The 21,461-nt window shown below is 35.0% G+C and overlaps 1 protein-coding gene and 1 long non-coding RNA gene across 5 annotated transcripts in view; both read right to left on the reverse strand.

Moving 5' to 3' along the window:
* MINDY2 (MINDY lysine 48 deubiquitinase 2) overlaps positions 1–21,461 on the reverse strand; it is an 83,039-nt gene that overhangs the window by 26,092 nt on the left and 35,486 nt on the right. For 3 of the 4 annotated variants that reach the window (XR_006704660.1, XR_006704662.1, XM_045449597.1), the window contains exons 5-6: positions 11,710–11,812; positions 2,989–3,131 (exon numbers count right to left, since the gene is read on the reverse strand). The exons of the other annotated variant lie outside the window; for it this stretch is intronic. Coding sequence is in view for 1 of the 3 variants with exons in the window: in XM_045449597.1 (XP_045305553.1) it covers positions 2,989–3,131; positions 11,710–11,812 (246 nt within the window). In the remaining 2 variants the exon portion in view is untranslated. The remainder of the gene's footprint in view (positions 1–2,988; positions 3,132–11,709; positions 11,813–21,461) is intronic. 4 annotated transcript variants of the gene reach the window in all.
* On the reverse strand, positions 10,316–11,703 carry LOC123582946. The gene is made up of 2 exons (XR_006704663.1): positions 10,966–11,703; positions 10,316–10,736 (listed from the first exon to the last, which is right to left on the reverse strand). It is a non-coding gene; the product is annotated as an uncharacterized LOC123582946 (long non-coding RNA).

Below are 21,461 nucleotides of genomic sequence, written 5' to 3' on the forward strand. Positions count from 1 at the left end.
GTACTTACCTATCTCTTTACCCTTATACCATGCCTCTTATTTTCTATGCTTCATACAGGCCTTCTTATAATTCCTTAAAGAGTTCTTTCCTTTCTCAGGGCCTTTGCACACAGGTTTTATATGCTTAGTTAATCCTTTTTTTTTTTTTTTTTTGCTAACTGGTTAAACTAAAAGATTCATTTTTCAGTTTAAATGTTACCTTCTCAAGGAAGTTTTTCTTGACATCCCAACTCGGTTCTAAGTCCTGATAAAGGCACCCATAGCATGTTTATGTACGCTTTACATAGTGTACCTCAATAGAAATAATAACTATTTGTATAATTATTTAACATATGTTTCTTGACAAACTAGGAGGTGCTTAAATGGTAGGATCCAAAGCTGCCCTGCTCAGGCTGCAGTGCTAGTACCGGCTGAGCACCCAGACATAATCATGTTTAATAAATATTTGACATAATCAGGCTTGATAGATATTTGTAAATGAATGAAGTGTGGACTTGAAGACATCAGATAAAGCAAGACAACTAAGCACTATATACTACCTAGCAATAATTCTGATTCTGAGGTTTTGGGGCCTTAAATTTCTGAAAAGCATGGATGATTCTGGGCTTGTACCTAGCACACATACGCCTCAAATGTGGGAGCAATACAAATGAATGCCTGCTATAACTAATAAAACAGGAAGCTAGGGCTTTAGAGTATTTTTTTAATTAAAAATTTTAATTCCAGTATAGTTAACACACAGTGTTACATTAATTTCAGGTATACAATATAGTGATTCAACAGTTCCATATATTACTCACTGCTTAGAGCATTCTTATATAAGCAAACAGAACATTATTTTACACCACTTTGTGCAATTCATTGATTAAAGTGTTGAAGGAAATATGAAGACTTGATTTCTGACTTCAAATCAGCTTACTTTCATTTAGAAAAAGAGGGCACATTTGCAGGAAAAGAAAACTGACTGCACATTTAAATCACCTGGGGAGCATTTAAAAAATACAGATGCTTAGGCCCTACCTCCAGACAGTCTGACTTAATTGAATTGGTGATGGGCTCTTGGGCATTGGTTATTTTTTAAAAAGCTTCCAGGTAGTTCTAGCATACAATCCGGTTGAGAACCACTGGTTTAAGGAGTGAATTTGAAATGCTGCTTTTTTTTTTATTTAAAAAATTTTATTTTCATGTTTATTTATTTTTGAGAGAGAGCACAAGTGGGGTTGGGGCCGAGAGATGAAGACATAGAATCTTTTTTTTTTTTTTTAATGTTTATTTTTGAGAGACAGAGACAGAGCATGAGCAGGAGAGCGGCAGAGAGAGGAGACACAGAATTGAAGCAGGCTCCAGGTTGTGAGCTGTCAGCACAGAGCCTGAAGTGGGGCTCAAATTCACAAACCATGAGATCATGACCTGAGCTGAAGTCGTACACTTAACCAACTGAGCCACCCAGAGGCCCTGGGAGACACAGAATCTTAAGCAGGCTCCAGGCTTCGAGCTGTCAGCCAGAGGGCTGGCTGACACAGGGCTCGAACCCATGAACCGTGAGATCATGACTTGGGCTGAAGTTGGACACTTAACCGACTGAGCTACCCAGGCACCCCTGAAATGTTTCTTTTATAAACATCTTTTTTAATGTTTGAGAGATAGAGAGTGCGAGCAGGGGAGGGGCAGAGAGAGAGGGAGACACAGAATCCAAACTAGGCCCCAGGCTCTGAGCTGTCAGCACAGGACCCAATGCAGGGCTTGAACTCATGGACCGTGAGATCATGAACTGAGCTGAAGTCAGTTAAGTGTCCCACTCTTGATTTTGGCTCAGGTCGTGCATGATCTTATGGTTTGTGAGATCAAGCCCCACATAGGGCTCCGTGCTGACAGTGCCTGAGATTCTCTCTCTCCCTCTCTCTCTGCCCCCTCCCCTGATCTCTCTCTCTCTCAAAATAAATTAAAAATAAACTTAAAGAAAAAGGATAGGTGAAATATGGATAGGCTAAAAGGAATGAGATCTCTTCAAATAGGAATTAAGAAGAAATGATAGCAAAAGTGCAGAAATGGGAAAGTATAAAGTGTGTGTGAAGATAGAGGAATTAAAAAAATTTTTTTTAATGTTTATTCATCTTTGAAAGAGAAAGACAGGGTGTGAATGGGGGAGGGGCAAAGAGAGAGAGAAACACAGAATCTGAAGCAGGCTCCGAGCTGTCAGCACAGAGCCCAACACGGGCCTCAAACTCACAGACCTCGAGATCATGACCCAAGCTGAAGTCAGATGCTTAACCAAATGAGCCACCCAGGCACCCCAAAGATACAGGATTATTAATGAGCAGACACACTATACGGCTGAAGCTAAGTGTTGGCAAAAGAGGATAGTAGAAAATACCTCGCATTTTTATCCTCTAGGCACTGAATGCTACTGAACATTTTTGGTATATTACAGACATGATCAGGGCAGTATCCTACCACAGAAGCCTCCCTATAAGTTGATAAACTCCTCATTGGTAGCAGCTGTAAAAATGGAAGAGATGGATGAAGAGGTAACAAAAAGGATAAACCAGTAAGATTTTTGGCAGAGCCATAAATGGCATAAGAAGAATTTAAAGTCACACTGATAACTTTAATAATAAACACCATCATAAAGACAGATCGTATTCTTCTAACCTCCTTTAACCCTCAAATATACACATCCATCATTACCAGCAATCCTAGTTCTATTTCTAAGGTTTATGTTTATTTTTTTTCCTAGGAAATAATACTTTTTAATGCAGTAATCTGTGAAAAAGGGATTGAGACTCAAAACAAAAGCTGATTTGAAGTAACACTTAGATTGTGAATCCATTGCATCCTAAAGGAGTATTTAATAATTACCTTCATAATCTGATGAATAAAAGAATATTATGCTGAATTTGTTTTTATTTTGAAGTAGATCATAAGACATCTCTAAATCCAGCTTCTTTAATTTAGAATAACAATTAAATAGCTATTTCTATATCATACCTTGTATTTGGTCATGGTGCTAAAATGATTATTCCGAAAGAACACACAAAGTTCTCCTTCCTGAACCGTTGAAGTTAGTTCACATAATCCATGGTATGTCAGTTGAGTGGCTGTGTTATTTAGAAACTGCTCAGCTACAAAGCCTATGGAACCAATGCATAGTATTAGATGGAAGAATAAATTCAAAATTAATAAGTTTTTTCTATTTACATTGTGTTCCAAGTATGAAGAATGGCCAATCAAAGTAAGATTCTCCCTAGTATAACATGATTGACTCCAAATTGAAGATTCTTCTTTCTAATTTTGGTATGGAAGATGTGTCTATAGACATTCTCCATTGTAAAGAAACAGTTATGTGAAATTCTTTTTAACAATAAATGTATTTACTAATACTTCACCTACTTCCAAAAAGGATTTCAGGCACTATTAATAAAAGATAGAGACACAATAAAACTAAAAATCATTCAAACAAATAAGAAGGCAAGAATTAGCAATTTAAAAAGTAGGTAGGAATAAAAGATGTATATCAGTAGCTACTTTCCCAATGGAAAGGTGTTTAGAAATTAAAAGTAGCCTTAACAAATTGAGTTGGTTTTAAGATGTTAACAAAGATCCCAGATAATTCTCAGTTCACAAACTGTCCAGTTTTTGCCTTAAAAAACTAAAAGTAGGTGTGAGACCAAACAGAAAACACTAAGATAACTGATGCCAGTTTTATCCTAATAGCCTCCAAACTTACACCACTCATTATGTAGCTATATCAAGTTCAAAGACAGACATGATCGTTATTGTTTTCAAAACACAATGAAATATAAAGTTTCTGGGGTTTAGCTGATCTTCATTATTTGTGCACTTTCATATTTGCAAACTCACCTACTAACTAAAATTTATTTATAAATACAAAATCAGTACTTGCTATGCTTTCAGGGTCAATCTTAGATATGTGCAAAGTGGCAAAAAATTTGAGTCACTCAAGGCACACATTCTCCACTGAGATCAAAAAAGGCAGCATTCTGCTTCTTGTTTCAGCTTTCTTACCAAAACAGACTCCTCACCATCTAGTAGGTGTACTTTCTTGGGGTCATTTTTACTGTGTGAAATGGCCCGCAAGCATACTGCTGAACGTGCTGGGTAGTGTTCCTAAGCGCACAAAGGCTGTGACATATCTTACAGAGAAAACACATATTTTTGCAGATTCATTCAGGCATGAGTTATAGTGCTGTTGGCCATGAATGTAATGTTAATGAATCAACAATATGTATTAAATAAGGTGTCTCTAAACAGAAACACAAATAAAACAAGGTATGTATTTATTGATTAGTTGATGAAAATCATGTGACCAGAGGCTCAGAGGAACCTAATCTTCTGTTTCCTCTAGGAGCAGTGGTTCAGTATTCACTAATTCAATGTTCATAGACACTTTATAGAACATAACTACCAGGACTAATGAGAATCTGTATAAATATTTTAAAAGGGTTCTTTCCTTCTTTCTCTTTCTTCATCCCTTTGCTCCCTTCTTTTAATAAGGAATGTCTCAGAAGCAATGAGGGTATGGGTGCGGTGGAAGAGAATGCCCTAAACAGTTTTGTAAGCGGGCAGGGAGGTACAGATATAGGAAGGAAAGATGAACTTATGTCAAGAAACTGACACGTCAACAAGAAATTGAAAATAAACTTGGGTAGGGCCAGAGGCAGCTGGATAACATAGGTTTATTCCACTCCCTCTCCATCCCTCACCCTTATTGCCCAGCTATAGCATTTCAAGCTGCAAAGTGAGTGTAAAAAGCTACCATTATATCAAACTATTCCAAGGAATTGGTTAAGGTCGGAGGGGAAGTGCAAAAAGTTATACAGGAGGCCCCAGCCAAAGGAAATTTATAGCCCATTAGTAACTTCTTGAGTTTATACATTTAGAAGAGCTCCCCTCTTCCATTATTATCATTACTTTGCCCAGTACTAAGTTATTGGGTAGAATGCATTAGTTATATACTAAAGCACTTGCTATATAATAGTTTTAGTTTTAAGCACTATACCTATGCTGAGAAGTACCACTGTTTTATATGATACATATTATTATATATGTGTATATATATATAATATACATATATACATATGCATATATATACATATACACATATACATATATATATATATATATATATATATATATATATAATATGTGTAATGCTTCCTTCAGAAAGATATTTATGAATGCTCCTCCCACAACTCCCACAACATCCTCTCTACAAATCCCTTTCAAAAAGATACAAAAATTCAGTGGAGATTACTGAACTCACAACATTATTTATGTGTGTGAAATTAAATAATGCAACATTAGAAAGGTCTTTCTCAGCTACTTTATTCTACAGAATAGGACATCAGCTCAGAAAGAATACATGACTTGCTCAAGGACATAAAACTAGTTATGGCAATACTCTATAGTCTATAGTTATAGACTAGAACCAAGGAGCATTATTGGTATTAAGTTTAAAAATTTAGTGCTGATTACCATAAATACAGATTGAATTCTATTTCTCCCAAGCCATAAAGCATATCCTGATTTAGACTTATAGAGAACAATGTTTCCTAATTCCTTTACCAACTCTTAAAATGACCCCTGTGATTTTCATGGAATATTCGAAAGCCTAATCTAGTTTCAAATCTTCATAACTAATTAAACAAATTTTGGTAAACAATTCTAAGTGTTACACAGCACTTTACTTATCTGTATTGCTTTTAAAATGAAAGTTTATTTGCAACATTTAGCTTAAATTTCAATTTTAATGTTCTTGATACTATTATTGATACCAAAGGTAAAAATATAATGGTAATAAGAAAAATATATTACTAAAAGTAAATTTAAGTTAAAAATTGTTTTCTTGACACTAGTTTTGAAAATACTTCTTCATTCCAGAAACTCAATACTAAATTTATCAAATTACTTTCCTCTATTACTGAAGAGTTTAGAGAACATAAAAGTACTAAGTATCTTAAAGGAACTGAAATTAGAGAGGCACTAAAATTAGGCAAAAAGGAACAAAAAGAGGATATAGGAGAAAAGGAAACTTGGCTTATTTTTAAATATTGACTAGATTTGGCACTAAGATTTGTACTCAAATTTAAACTCAATCAGAACTTTGTCACAGTGATAGCTTTAAACAATGACTGCCTTTTTGGTTCATCTACTGTTGATTTTCAAAAATCAAATACATTACATCAATATTTTTTCTCAAGAGGATGGGGCAAAACAATCCCTTTTACTATGACAAATGCCCAGATTTCTGTTGAAAATATAAGGGCTCATATGATTTGATGCCAGGGATGTAGTAGGGAGCCCAGAACATTCTATTGTGCCATAAAATAAGGAAGTACTCAAGAAATGAAGAGACATTATTTAAAAATATGGGGGGCTCTGGGGGGCTCAGTCGGTTAAGTGTCTGACTTCGGCTCAGGTCATGATCTCACCTTCTTGACTTCAAGCCCCACATTGGGCTCTGTACTGACAGCTCAGAGCCTGGAGCCGGCTTCAGATTCTGTATCTCCCCGTCTCTCTGTCCCTCTCCCACTTGCACTCTGTCTCTCTCAAAAATAAACATTAAAAAAAAAAAAAGGGAAAAAAAAAAGAACATGGGATCCAGGTTGAGAGGACTCCATTGGATATATTTGAGATAATTTTAAGCATCAAAAAGAGTAATGATAATAATGGATTAGAACACACTGAATAAAAAAGAATCCATGAGTCTACATTGATAAAAAAAATTTTAATGGGGGAGGAGAAAACATTTATTTTTATAGAAGAATGCCAACTAGGGGCGCCTGGGTGGCGCAGTCGGTTAAGCGTCCGACTTCAGCCAGGTCACGATCTCGCGGTCTGTGAGTTCGAGCCCCGCGTCAGGCTCTGGGCTGATGGCTCGGAGCCTGGAGCCTGTTTCCGAGTCTGTGTCTCCCTCTCTCTGCCCCTCCCCCGTTCATGCTCTGTCTCTCTCTGTCCCAAAAATAAATAAACGTTGAAAAAAAAAAAAAATTAAAAAAAAAAAAAAAAAGAAGAATGCCAACTAATAAATGTAGAAGGAATAATAGAAATACCATAACCACTACAGTAATAGTTTATTCAGACAAGAATCAATGAATGCCAATTGTACTGGGTGAAAGATTCCTAGGGAACAGGATATTAAAAGTTTCAAAGTTTCAAAGCACAACATCAGAGACTACTTATTAGTTACAAAAGATAAAGGACATCTTTACAACAAAAAGATCTAGCAGATACCACCTTAATCATACTTCAACATCACCAATAATGGAAGGAGCAGACATCTTGTGCCACCTGATTTGATGCATTGGGAAAGACACAATATCACCTATATAGTATTCCCACCAAAAATATATAACTACGGGGCGCCTGGGTGGCTCAGTCGGTTGAATGTCCGACTTTGGCTCAGGTCATATCTCGCGGTGTGTGAGTTCAAGCCCCGCATCGGGCTCTGTGCTGACAGCTCGGAGCCTGAAGCCTGCTTCAGATTCTGTGTCTCCCTCTCTCTCTGCCTCTCCCCAGCTCATGCTCTGTCTCTATCTCAAAAATAAAACATTAAAAAAATTTTTTTTAATATATAACTATTCTACTCATAAGGAGACAATCAAATAAATCCATAATGAGGACAATTCTACAGAAAATTGGCCTGGACTATTAACAAAAGTCAGTATCAGAGAAGACCAAAAAGAAAAAAAGAAAAAAGATTAGGGATCAGTTCTAGATTACAGGAAACTAAGTTGATTTGATAAACGATTCTTGATTAGAGCCCACAATGAAAAAACTTAAGAGCTATACAGGGCATTATTGGGACAACAGGAAAATTAAGAATATGAACAGTATATTAGATAAAAGTACTGTATCGATCAAAAAAAAAAGTATTGAATCGATGCTAAATTTCCTGTGGTAATTTATTATGACTACATAGGAGAATTCTTTGTTTTTAGGAGACAAATGTTGAAGGACTAATGGGCAAAGTGCTGTGATATTTGTAATTAACACCCACATGGTTTAGGAAATTGTGTGTATGTATGTATGTGAACAGAGAAAAAAAGCAAACCTTCAATATGTTAATAATTGGTGAATTTGGGCAAAGTGCATACATATAATCATTGTACTATTCCAACTTTTTTATGGGTTTGAGAGTTTTCAAAATAAAGATAAACAGGAAAAAATCAGTATTTACTCAGAAATAACGTGAATTCAAACTATAATCTTTAGTGTTTACGGCACATGATAAAGACTTGATAAGTATTTGAATAAATAAATATCATGGAATTATTTAAGCATTGTTTTAAACTTAGGAATAATTGTCAAAGGAAAAATTATAACTGAGAAAGCATCCGGAATTAAGTGATGAGCTCTGGTGAAGTCTAGCAGCTGCTACTGTGCTATTTTTTTCCTTATTGATTTTTGCTGCCATGCCACACCTATCATTATACCAAGGATAATGTATAATGGCAAAAAAGTACTGCCATCCAGAAGAGGTAAAAAAAATAATATATACTCTATGTACATGTGAAAGTTCTGTACTTTTGCTTACAAGGTATTGTCATCAAAAGAAAAAAATGTTACCTGAAAGAAGGTGAAAGAATATCTAATTCTATTTAACTAACATTGCTTTTTCATCAAAAAAGAATGATAGTAAAAATATTTCTGGTGCCTGGGTGGCTCAGTCGGTTAAGCGCCCGACTTCAGCCCAGGTCATGATCTCACGGTTCGTGGGTTCGAGCCCTGCATCGGGCTCTATGCTGAGAGCCCAGAGCCTGGAGCTGGCTTATGATTCTGTATCTCCCTCTCTCTCTGCCCCTCCCCTGCTCACGCTGTCTGTCCCTGTCTCTCAAAAATAAAAAAATATTAAAAAATATATATATATTTCTTTCTTGTATTCTGTACCTTATGGTGATGAAATATTTGAATTAAAAAATAAGGAGATCACCTGAGATTAATGCTTAATACCTTTTAATAAAGAAGGATTAGACATAAACTACCTCTTAAATATTTTATTGATTCAGAAGGAAAGTTACAGGTGTGGGTCAAACAGAAAAAGCAGACTCCTTCAGCTGAACACTATACCTAAGAAAATATGAAGAAGAAAACAATGGAGGAAAGCGAATTGCTACATTAAAAGTAAAAATATCCATTGTGGCCTTTTCTTTCCTATACTATTTCCTAGTACCTATACAAGTAACCACTCGAACTGAGTAATTACTTCAGACTACACATTTGTAGTTTCTTATAAACAAAAAACTAGTTTAGATTTTTAACTGTACTGAATTCCAAGTATAATTATCCTTGATATAAAAATCTGATATGCAGAATTCTACCATTACAAAATTCATATATCAAGGAATCCATCAATTCTGGTACATATTACCCAAAAATTCTATAGCACTAAAGAGGATGATTCCTTCCTTGATTTTATCAAGGAGTTCTTCTCAAGTTATAACTATATAAATTAGTTACAATGGGGCACATGGGTGGCTCAGTCGGTTAAGCATCCGACTTTGGCTCAGGTCATGATCTGGTGGTTCGTGAGTCCGAGCCCCATATCAGGCTCTGTGCTGACAGCTCAGAGTCTGAAGCCTGCTTCGGACTCTGGGTCTCCCTCTCTCTCTGCCCCTCCCCTGCTCACACTTTGTCTCTCTCAGGAAATGAATACACATAAAAAAATTTTTTTTTAAATAGTTATAGTTTTTTGTAATCCTGGGGAATCAATGTTAGAGAAATAGGAACATTAGTTATAACAGCAGGTCGAGAAAAAGAAGAAGTGATAAAGGGACTAGATTTGTGTTGTTGGGGGTGCTAATGTTCACTTTGTTAATTAGTGTACTGCCTAAGTCCTACCCTAGTGACATTATAGCCTGCCTTGGGAAAATTGCTGTCAACAAGCATTCCCTACAGCTTCATACCCTCTAAGCCTATTCACCAAAATATCACTTCTCTAGCTATCAATCCATCTGTTAACACTTTCTGAATCCTATTGTTCCCTAAGGTACTACAGAATAGCATATTGGAAGTTACTGAGATAGTTGGAATCTACACATGGCAATTTTCTTTATAGTCTATTTAATATTTTTAGGAATATATAGTAATGAGAGTTTGGATCAAGAATGGAAAGTTCTAGGGGCACCTGAGTGGCTCAGTTGGTTAAGTGTCTGACTTCGGCTCAGGTCATGTTCTCACAGTTTGTGGGTTCGAGCCCCGTGTCAGGCTCTGTGCTGACTCTCAGAGCCTGGAGTCTGCTTTGGATTCTGTGTCTCCCTCTGCCCCTCCCCAGCTCATTCTCAGTCTCTCTCTGTCTCTCAAAAATAAATAAACGTTAAAAATTTTTTTTTGTTAAAGAATGGAAAGTTCTAGTGAGTAGAATTTTATTAATTGGAAGTTTTTTTTTTTTAACGGCTTTGGTTGCTCCCCTCGCCCCTATAATTAAACTTTGTTTCATTGGGTTGCAGTGAAAGAGTTGTCATACAAATCAGTGACTGATATTCCTGTATACTTACGTGTTTATTCCATGTAAAAATCCAACATAAGTCTCCACTAAAATACTCTGTATTTTCTTGCTACTTACTTCTTGAATAAATGTGTTAAACTTACAGATCTATTGAGTAATATAATTAGTTGGGTTCTGATTAATCAATATAGTATGTAATTCATGTACCTATTTTCTTTTACATGTTCTATCGTAGTCACTTAATTTTTAATGTGGTGATTATACTCAACTTTTTAAATTTTTTTTTTTTCAACGTTTATTTATTTTTGGGACAGAGAGAGATAGAGCATGAACGGGGGAGGGTCAGAGAGAGAGGGAGACACAGAATCAGAAACAGGCTCCAGGCTCTGAGCCATCAGCCCAGAGCCTGACGCGGGGCTCGAACTCACGGACCGCGAGATCGTGACCTGGCTGAAGTCGGACACTTAACCGACTGCGCCACCCAGGCGCCCCTATACTCAACTTTTAATATACCCCATGTAAAAGAACTGTGTCTGAGAGACACAGTTTCTCCTATTTCTCGTGATTTCTCTTTCTTTTGCTTACCCTTTAAACAGAGGAGAATAGCAGCCTGAGTATTTGTGCATATTATGAGAAAGTGAAGTAGGTGGTAGGAAAGGTGTATCCAAATACTATGGCTCCTTACAGCATTCTGGTTTCAAATACGCTCTTCCCTTCACTGATCAGAACACAGCTAAAAAAACATGAAACTATTTCTATACTGACAAATTTAGCAATTTTAATTAGTTAGGGACTAGGAAAACTGATGATCAGAGTATACTTTGATTTAAAATGGTGTTTTAATATACTATATACTAAAATGAACATTTAAGCATATAATACTCATTTCAGTCAACTAGGGTATGAATTATAAAATTCACTCAGTACTCCCAAATAATAATCCTAACCCTTTTTTCAAAAAAGAGTGATTATCAATAACTCCTGGGTAATTGACCTTATCAAAGCTAACAAGTGATTCCAAAGATTTTTAGTAGAATCCAGGCCTGATTCTAGAAGTCAAGTGAAAAGTGTTCTAGAAAAACCTTTCACTGGTATCTTTATGAATAATTACTTCTTTGAATTCCCACAGGTAGCATCACTTGTATTTTTTAGAAGTCTTATTTATGACACTTAAAAGATATTAAATTATAAGACAAGTTACTTTGCCAAGAATATGTCAGGTAATAGCAGCACTCACCCACCTTCACTAACCAGCTCACTATTGTCTGACTGCTTACAAGAGATGATCTTCTCCACTAGCTGGTTGTAGCTGCAGTTACCAACAGCTTTTACAATGTCATCAATCTAGAAAACAAATGACTGTCTCACTAATCACAATAAGATTAAAAACAATAACAAAGAAACCCATATCATTCTTTAGGGTTTTATTCTAATATTATATTAAGTATAAAAGTATTACTTATTAAAAAGAAAATCAACACCCAACAGTTTCTAATTTTGTTTACATCTCACTATAACATATTATGAAAAATATTGCTTAGCTATATTTCAATTATGCAAAAAATAATGAAATGGGATTATTACATGCAACTTTATTTCTTAAGTTGTAAAGATGCATTTAAGTGATTAAAATAAAAAGCAAACTATTTCAGGAGGAAAAATAAGAAAATTTCACGTTTTTTTCCCTAAAAAATTAATATTTTGCATTTAAAACAAGGCAAATCTCAAGATATTAATTTATGGGATTCACAAAATTTTCCCATTTTATTTATTATTTAGTTCATAGCAAAGTATAGTGGAGATATGAGTAGATATAACTATGTCATTTTCCTGAAGGAAAGTTAATATTATATTAATCAGGGACAGCATTTGCCTCATGAGTCTTACTTAAACTCTTTGTCTTTGGCAGTCCAGTAGAAAAGTAAATGTAAAGTTTAAGCTATAGGAGAATAAAACTGGGCATCTCTACTCTCCTTCCATTATACTTTGCTTTGACTACTGAAGAAAATTAGGTTTCTGGTGGCTAAACAACTTGTTTTGATTGCCATCCCATCTGTAAAATATACTTACTTATAAACAATTTACATGTACTACTGTATTGAGATATATATATATATATATAAAATAAAACAAATATAAATTAATATGTTGACATAAAATAAGAGGGCCAATGTTTTCTTTCTATATCCAAATGGTCCTTCTTAAATACTTACTCTTTGAACACCACAAGTCTTCACATATAAGTGTACAAGTAATGCTCTGGACAATGGTTCTCAAACTGGGGAGCTGGTTAAAAAGATCTAAAAGAATTCCAGACTCAAGTTGCTTCTCTTCAGTTGTCTAAGTTTTCATTCAATTTCTGCATAGCAAAGTTTAGGAACAACTGCTCTAGGCTATGATTTCTTTGTTCCTGCAAAATTCTAGGGTGGAAAAAGCCTCTGAACCATTGTGGGATAACTGTTGAGAAGAGCAGTTAATTGAAAAAAGTCAAAGCAGGAAATTGTGAAAAATTGTTATATATACATATCTTAGACATTTTATGTTAAAATACACAAAGTATTCACATGTTAATCTTTTAATGCAGAGTCAAATAAGGCCTTTTCTTTGAAAGCAGATCTTTTGGTTATGATTCTATGTAAACAACACAAAAGAGTGAGACTTCCAGTTTTGATTTAAAGTGAAAACTTAGACCCTTAAGAAGCAATTTGAGGGCACAATTCCTTTAGATTTTCATTATTTTTCTTAACACTTTTACTGTTTACAGCAATTTTTTTTTTAGTGACTCAACTTCATTTAGTCTTTCCAAAGAATCTGAATTTCTGATCCTAAAGAATCTACAAAAATACATCTATAATAAATACAAAATCAATATACAAAAATCAATTATATTGCTATAGACCAGCAATAAACAATACAAAGATTTCAAGTTTTCATAGGCAGAATTTCTACATTTTTTTTTTTTTTTTAATGTTTACATACTTTTGAGAGAGAGAAAGAAAGAGAGCACGCATGAGGGCCAGGGGCAGAGAGGAGACAAAGAATCCGAAAGTGGTCAGCACAGAGCCTGACATGGGGCTAGAACTCACGAACTGCAAGATCATGACCTGAGCCAAAGTAGGACGCTTTATTGACTGAGCCACCGAAGCGCCCCTCTATGTTAGTATTTTATTCAATTAATTCATTTGGGAGCCTTTTATGCACTACTATGTATTACATGCTGTTAAAGAAACTGCAGACTCAGCAGTGAACAAAAGAGACGGTCTATGCTTTCATAAAGTTTACATTCTAAAGACAATAAACCAAATAAACAAGACAATAAACCAAATAAATATATTATATGCTAGGTAGCTTATATAGTGGTATGCAGCTGTTCTTTGTTCATTTTCAATGTATAGTATTCCACAGTATGGATATACCATAATTTTTTATCATTCATCTTTTGATAGCTATCTAAATTGCTTTCAGTTTCAGGCTAACAAATAATACTGCTATGAATATTCTTACACATTTATCCTGTTCTACACATAAAGAGTTTCTCTAGGGAATATGTCTTATCAAATTGCTAAGTCTTAGGTTATGCTTATCCTCAACTTTACTAGAGAACTCCAAACTGCTTTCCAAAGTAGAAAGACAATTTATATTTTCATCAGTGGGAAATGAGAATTCTCTACATTGTAAATCTTCCAACATTTAGCACTGTAAGACATAAATATTAACCGTTCTAATGCGTGTATAGTGGTATCTTATTTTGGTTTTATTTTTCATTTCCCTGATGACTAGTTCATATGTTTACTACTTGTTTGGATATCCATTCTTGTCAAGTGCCTGTTCAAGTCATTTGCTTTTTTTTTTTTTTAATTGGATCAAAAGTCATGTGCTCTACTGAATGAGCCAGCCATACACCCCCTTCTGTTTGTCATCTTAAAATTCTTTTTGAAGAAAGTTTATCTGAAGAATTTTAGCTTTGTTAATCTTCTTTATTATATATTTACTTTGTATTTTAATATTTTCTGCTCTTAGAGTGGATATATAGCTTATAAATACCTTAAAAAATATTTACTTGTAGGAGCTCTTTATACATTCTGCATGTTAGCCCTTTATTTATTTTATAAGTTATAATCATCTTCTACTCAATGGCTTGCTTTTACATTTTCTTTAGGATTTCTTTAAATAATCACAAGTTCTCAATTTTAACGTAGTCATGTTTACCAATGTTCTTCATGATTAATGTATTTGTTTTAGAAATCTTTTTGTATTAAGGTCAGAAACATACTCTCAAATTTGCAGTTTTAGCTTTGACAGTTAAACATCAATGCATATGGAACAGAATTTTATTCCGTGAGTTGGGAGAAACAATTTCATTCTTTTCTAATTGGCTATCTAATTAGAAATCTGAATTGGCTACCTAACTGGCTAATTAGGCTATCTAATCTAATGGCTATCTAATTGCCTTAGCACCTTTTATTGTAAGGGCTGCCTTTCCCCTGTTGCTCTACAGCGCTTATTTATCTATATATGTATAGTCTTTTTGGCTTCTCTATTCTCTGTCATTGGTCCAATTCTTAATTACAATATTTAAAATATTTCCTATCTGGGAGACCAAGTCCTCCCTGCATGTTCTGCTTCAAGAATATCACATTTTCTATTCCTGGCCCTTTGCATTTCCATATAAATTGTATACTCCACTGGTCTCCTTCCACAACTACTCCCCATAAATCTGATGGGATTTTGTTTGGGGTTATACTGAAACTAAACTACTTTAGACAAAAAGGACATCTGTATAAATTGCCTTAAAATCTAAAATCCAAGAATAAAAACCTACATTCACATAGGTCTCTAATTTCTCTCAAATTTAAAATTGTCCATACAGAGGTCTTGCACATCTTTTTGTAAGATTTATTCTTAGGAACTTATGCTATTTAAATGACGTATTTTTAAAATTTCAGTTTCTGTTTGTTACTTTATGTATTTGTTTTTAAAGATTTTATTTTTTAGTAATTTCCACACCCAACATGGGGCTTGAACTCACAACCCCAAGATCAAAAGTCACGTGCTCTCCCAAATGAGCCAGGCAGACACCAACTTCTGTTTGTCAACTTAAAATTCTTATTGAAGAATATTTATTTGAAGAATTTTAGCTTTGTTAATCTTCTTTATTATACATTTACCCTCTATTTTAATACTTTCTGCTCTTAAAGTGGATATACAGCTTATTAAGTTAATAAGCTTTTGGGGCGCCTGGGTGGCTCAGTCGGTTGAGCGGCCGGCTTCGGCTCAGGTCATGATCTCACAGTCCGTGAGTTCGAGCCCCGCGTCGGGCTCTGTACTGACCGCTCAGAGCCTGGGGCCTGTTTCAGATTCTGTGTCTCCCTCTCTCTGCCCCTCCCCCGTTCATGCTCTCTCTCTGTCTCAAAAATAAATAAACGTTAAAAAAAAATATAAAAAAAAATAAGCTTTCAATCTTTTCTTATTCATTAATATATTAATTTAGGGCTTTAAAAATATGGATTTAGTTATTATACAGTTTAAAACATACTCTAAGTTTCATAATGATTCTTTGAACCCAAAAAATTTCTATTATTTTTCTACTGATTTCTAGCTTAACTGCACTGTGATTAGAGGATATTTTATACTCTATATGATTTCATTCCTTAAAAATTTGTGGAAACTTGCTTTATAGCCCTGTAGTAGGTCAGTTTTTGTAAATTTCATGAATGTATAAAAGTAATGTATAATCAGGTTCAAGAAAAAAACAGGAGAAAATATCATGGACAAGAGGAGACTAGGAAGATATGATGATTAAATGCAATGTAATATCCTATATTATGGAACATCAACAACACAAATTAGGAGAAAAATGGGTGAAGTGTGTGAGACCTGAAACCATAAAAATCCTAGGGGAGAACAAAGGCAGTAACCTCTTGAACATCAGCCGTAGCCATAGCCACTTCTTTCTAGATAGGTCTCCTGAGGCAAGGGAAGGGTAAGTAAAACCAAACTCTTCCTTCCACAGTGAAGGAAACACTCAACAAAACTAAAAGGCAACTGCAGAATGGGAGAAGATATTTGTAAATAACATTCTGATAAAGGGTTCGTATCCAAAATATATAAAGAAGTTATAAAACTCAATACCCCAAAAATGCAAATAAAAAATGGGCAGAAGACATGAAGAGACATTCTTCCAAAGACATACATATGGCCAAAAGACACATGAAAACATGCTCACCATCACTCGTTATCAGGGAAATGCAAATCAAAACTACAATGAGTTATCACCTCACGCCTGTCCGAATAGCTAAACTCAACTACACAAGAAACAACAGGTGTTGGCAAGGATGTGGAGAAAGGGGAACCCTCTTGTACTATTTGCATTCCTGATGCAGCCACTCTGGAAAACAGTATGGGGGTTCCTCAAAAAGTTAAAAATAGAGAACTACCCTACAAGCCACCAACTGCACTACTAGGTATTTATCCAAAGAATACAAAAATGTTAATTCAAAGGAATACATGCACCCTGATGTTTATAGCAGCATTATCTACACAATAGCCAAAATAGGGAAACAGCCCAAGTGTCCATCAATTGATGAACAGATAAAGAAGATGTGGTAAATATATACAATAGAATATTACTCAGCCATAAAAAGAGAAATCTTGCCATTTGCAATGACATGGATAGAGCTACACAGTATAATGCTAAGTGAAATAAGCCAGTTAGGGAAAGACAAATACCATATTATTTCACGCATATGTGGAATTTAAGAAACAAAACAAATGAGCATAGGGGGAAACAAAAAAGAAGTGAGAGGCAAACTAAGAAACAGACTCCTAATTACAGAAAACACACTGATGGTAACCAGAGGGGACGTTGGTCGGGGAACGGGTTAACTAGTTGATGGGGATTAAGGAATGCATGCATTGTGAGGAGCACTGGGTGATACATGGACATGGTAAATCGTTATACTGCACACCAGAAACTAATATTACACTGTATGCTAACTGGAATTTAAATAAAAATTTTAAAAAACAATAAAATAAATTGGCGAAGTGTGAATGAAGACTATAATATAGTTACTAGTAATGTACCAAAATTAAGTTTTGACACATGTACCAAGGTCACATAAGATTAGGAAAAATGGGTGAAAATCATTTTTGCAAATTTCCTATAAATCTGACATTATTCAAAAATAAAAAAGTTATTAATTCTTTTTAAAAATATGCATTAATTAGGTTTTCTTTTCTGCTTCTATCAATTACAGAGAAAGATATATTAACATTTTCCAGTATGGTGATCTATTGCTATTTACAATTCTGTTAAATTTTGCTTTATGTACTTTGAGATTATACGATTAGGTGCATACAATTTTTTCTTTTTTTTTTTTTTTTTTTGGTCAAAAACTGACCTTTATCCTTTTCTGACAGTTCCCATGGGTCCAAGGAATGAACAATCAATTAGGTATTTACTTTCTAGGTGTCTCCAGATACATATAAATCTAATTTTACCCCCTCTTTTTACTTGCAATCTGTTTTGTATGTCTCTTGTAAATAACAAACTACATAGAATCACTTTTAACTAGAGGATTTAGTCCTATTTATACTTACTTAATCTATTTATATATTTGAATTTATTAAATCTATTCTCTCTGTTCCATCAGTTCAACATTCCTTTACCTTTTCTTTCCTCCTTCTTTTTAGATTAAATTTTCTCTCTTCTACTAATCTAGAAGTTACCCACTATGTTTTCTATTCTTTTTTTTTTTTTAATTTTTTTTTTAACGTTTATTTATTTTTGAGACAGAGAGAGACAGAGCATGAATGGGGGAGGGGCAGAGAGAGAGGGAGACACAGAATCGGAAGCAGGCTCCAGCCCCGAGCCATCAGCCCAGAGCCCGACGCGGGGCTCGAACTCACGGACTGTGAGATCGTGACCTGAGCTGAAGTTGGAGGCCCAACCGACTGAGCCACCCAGGAGCCCCTATGTTTTCTATTCTTTTCATAGTTACGCTAAAAGAGCATTATCGAATAGCACATTCTGTAATAATGGAAATATTCCAAATCTGTGTTGCTCAATAAGATATCCACTAGCCACAGGTTACTACTGAGCAGCTGAAATGTAACTAGTGCAAACTCAGAAAATGAATTTTTAATTAAATTTAAATAGTCACACTTGGCTACCACATTGGACAAAAAAGTTATAGAAACTGTAACATCTAATCCTACAAAGCCAAAGTTAATATTCTCTTCTTGAACAATTAATTCTAGGCCCTTAGAATACTTTACCTAACTTTCTCCCAACTTATGTTACTATGTTTACATATGCTAATGCTGTTTTTTAAAATCCCAAAAGATAATGTTATATTTGATACAGCCCACATTTATATTTATCCACATGTTTATCATTTTATTTTCTCTTCATTCACTTTTCCCTCTATCTGAGATCACTTTCCCTCTTTATAAAATTCGTGTTTAGACTTTCTACTAATGATGGTCTATTGCCAAGAAGCTTTTTTTTTTTTTAAATGATTTAAAAAAAAAAATTTAAGTAATCTGTACACCCAGTGTGGGGCTTGAACTTACAACCCCGAGACCAAAAGTCACATGTTCTACTGACTGAGCCAGCCAGGGGCCCCCAACAAGCTCTTAATTTAATTAATCTACAAAATGATTCTTCAAAGATAATTTTTCTGGGAACAGGATTACAGATTAGCATTTGTCTTCTTTCAGCACACTCAGTATATCATTTCCACTATCATCTGGCTTCCAAATGTTGCTCTTCAAGAGTTAGTTATCAATTAATAATGGAGACATACCCTCTCAGTAGGTGACTCTGGTGCCTACCATCCAGAGAACTGCTGATATTTATTTGTGAGATAATTATTTGCATAATGCATAATCAGAATACAAAGAACCAACCAATTCTGAGAGAGATTTCATACAGACCTAGAGGTTTCAAACTGTTGCCTTGTTCTTTTTTCTTTCTCAGTAGCAGAATCACTCTGTCACAATTAAGTAAAACAGATAAAAATCACAGTCCTCAGGCCCTTCCAAGAGTTTGAAAATCACTGTTTATACCAGAAAAGTCTGATGAACAATTTCAGTCCTACATTTGAGTATATGCTTTTCTTTAAGCATATGAATTCAACAGTCTACCAGGCAATATATAGCTACACATATAGTTAGAGAGATGATCTGAGTACAATTTTTAAGAATTCAGGCTTAAGTTTCTCAGGCTGTCAGCTCATTTTCCTCAAGAACCTAGGCAATCTGGCACTATCATCTGCCAGGATCCAGCATGGCTCACCTTGAAAATGTAAAATGTTGCACAAGGTTAGACTTTCCAGTGATGTTCTCAGAGACAGAATGCCATAAAGATAGAGACAACCTGTTTATAATAAGGCATACTTTCCTTGCCTAGACTACCAGTTGCTTTTACCAATGGACAGAGATGAAGAAACTTGCTACTGTGATCTCTCCATCATTGTGGTTAGTGCATGCAGATATGTATGCATGCTTCATACTATCAACCAATATTTACTAAGAACCTACTATGTGCCAAGCACTGTTCTATTCAACGGGATATAAGATCCCAGCCCTCATAAAACATTCTAGTAGGAGATGAGAGTCAATCAAGTAAAGAAATAAATAGGGGCGTCTGTGTGGCTCAGTTGGTTAAGCATCTGACTCTTGATCTCAGTTCATGTTTTGATCTCACAGTGCTAAGTTCAAGCCCTGCAATGGGCTGGCTCCACATTGGGTGTGAAGCCTACTTAAAAAAAGAAGAAAGAAAAATAAATAAATAAAATTCCAGATAATATTAAGTGGTAAAGAAAATCAAATCAAAGAGGCTCATGGGAGAGTAAATGACAGGAAAAGAAGGGTGACTAATTTCAATAAGTTGCCAGAAAGGGCCTCTTTTTTAGTATTTATTTTTAATTAAAAATTTTTTTAAAGTTTTATTTATTCATTTTGAGAGAATGAGAGAGAGCATGAACAGGGTGGAGGAAGAGAGAGGGAGAGAGAGAATCTCAAGCAGGCTCCATGCTGTCAGTGTAGAGCCCAGTGTGGGACCTGAACTCATGAACTGTGAGATCATGACCTGCGCCAAAATCAAGAGTTGATGCTTAACAGACTGAGGCACCCAGGCGCCCCCCAGGAAAGGCCTCTTTAACAAGGTGATACTTCACCTAAGATCTGACTAATGAAGTACCAGAAACATGAAGATCTGGGAGAACAATGTGTTAGAGTAGTAGAACAATGTTCCACAGTAGGCAATCAGCTAGCACACAAACCTGAAATAGAAATGAGCTTGATATGTCTGAAGAACAGAAAGGCAGTTAGTGTTACTGAAAGACTAGTAAAAAAAAATTAATAAAAATTTAAAAAATGGAAGTACTATATGAGGGAAGGTTGGACAGATAGGCAGAACCTAGGTCATGCAGCATAACATAAAAACTCTAGTAAGGATTTTATATTTTATTTCAGTTACACTGAAGGCCTTTAAGGAAAGGAGGCGGACACAGAAATCAAGGGGAGGGTTATTTTACAAAGATCACTCTGAGTACCAAGACAATTCAATGGGGGAAAGAATAATCTTTTACAAAGAGTACAACAAATAGTACTAGGATGGGACAACTGAATAGCCACATGCAAAAGAATAAAATTGGATTCTTCCTAAAGCTATATATAAAAATTACTCAAAATTGATCATATTCCTAAATATAAGCACTGAAACTATAAAACTCTTAGAAGAAGTTACAGGAGTAAATCTTTGTGACTTTGGGTTAGGCAAAACCTTCTTAGGACACTGAAAGCATAAGCAACAAAACAAAAAAAATAAATTGGCCTTTATCAAAATTAAAAACTTTTGTGCTTCAAGAACACCATCAAGAAAGTAAAAAGACAGAAGCGCCTGGATGGCTCTTGATTTCGGCTCAGGTCATGATCTCATGGTTGGTAGGTTTGAACCCCATATTGGGCTCTGCACTGACAGCATGGA

The sequence above is a fragment of the Leopardus geoffroyi genome, chromosome B3 (genome assembly GCF_018350155.1).
Source record: "Leopardus geoffroyi isolate Oge1 chromosome B3, O.geoffroyi_Oge1_pat1.0, whole genome shotgun sequence".
NCBI classification, from domain to species: Eukaryota; Metazoa; Chordata; class Mammalia; order Carnivora; family Felidae; genus Leopardus; species Leopardus geoffroyi.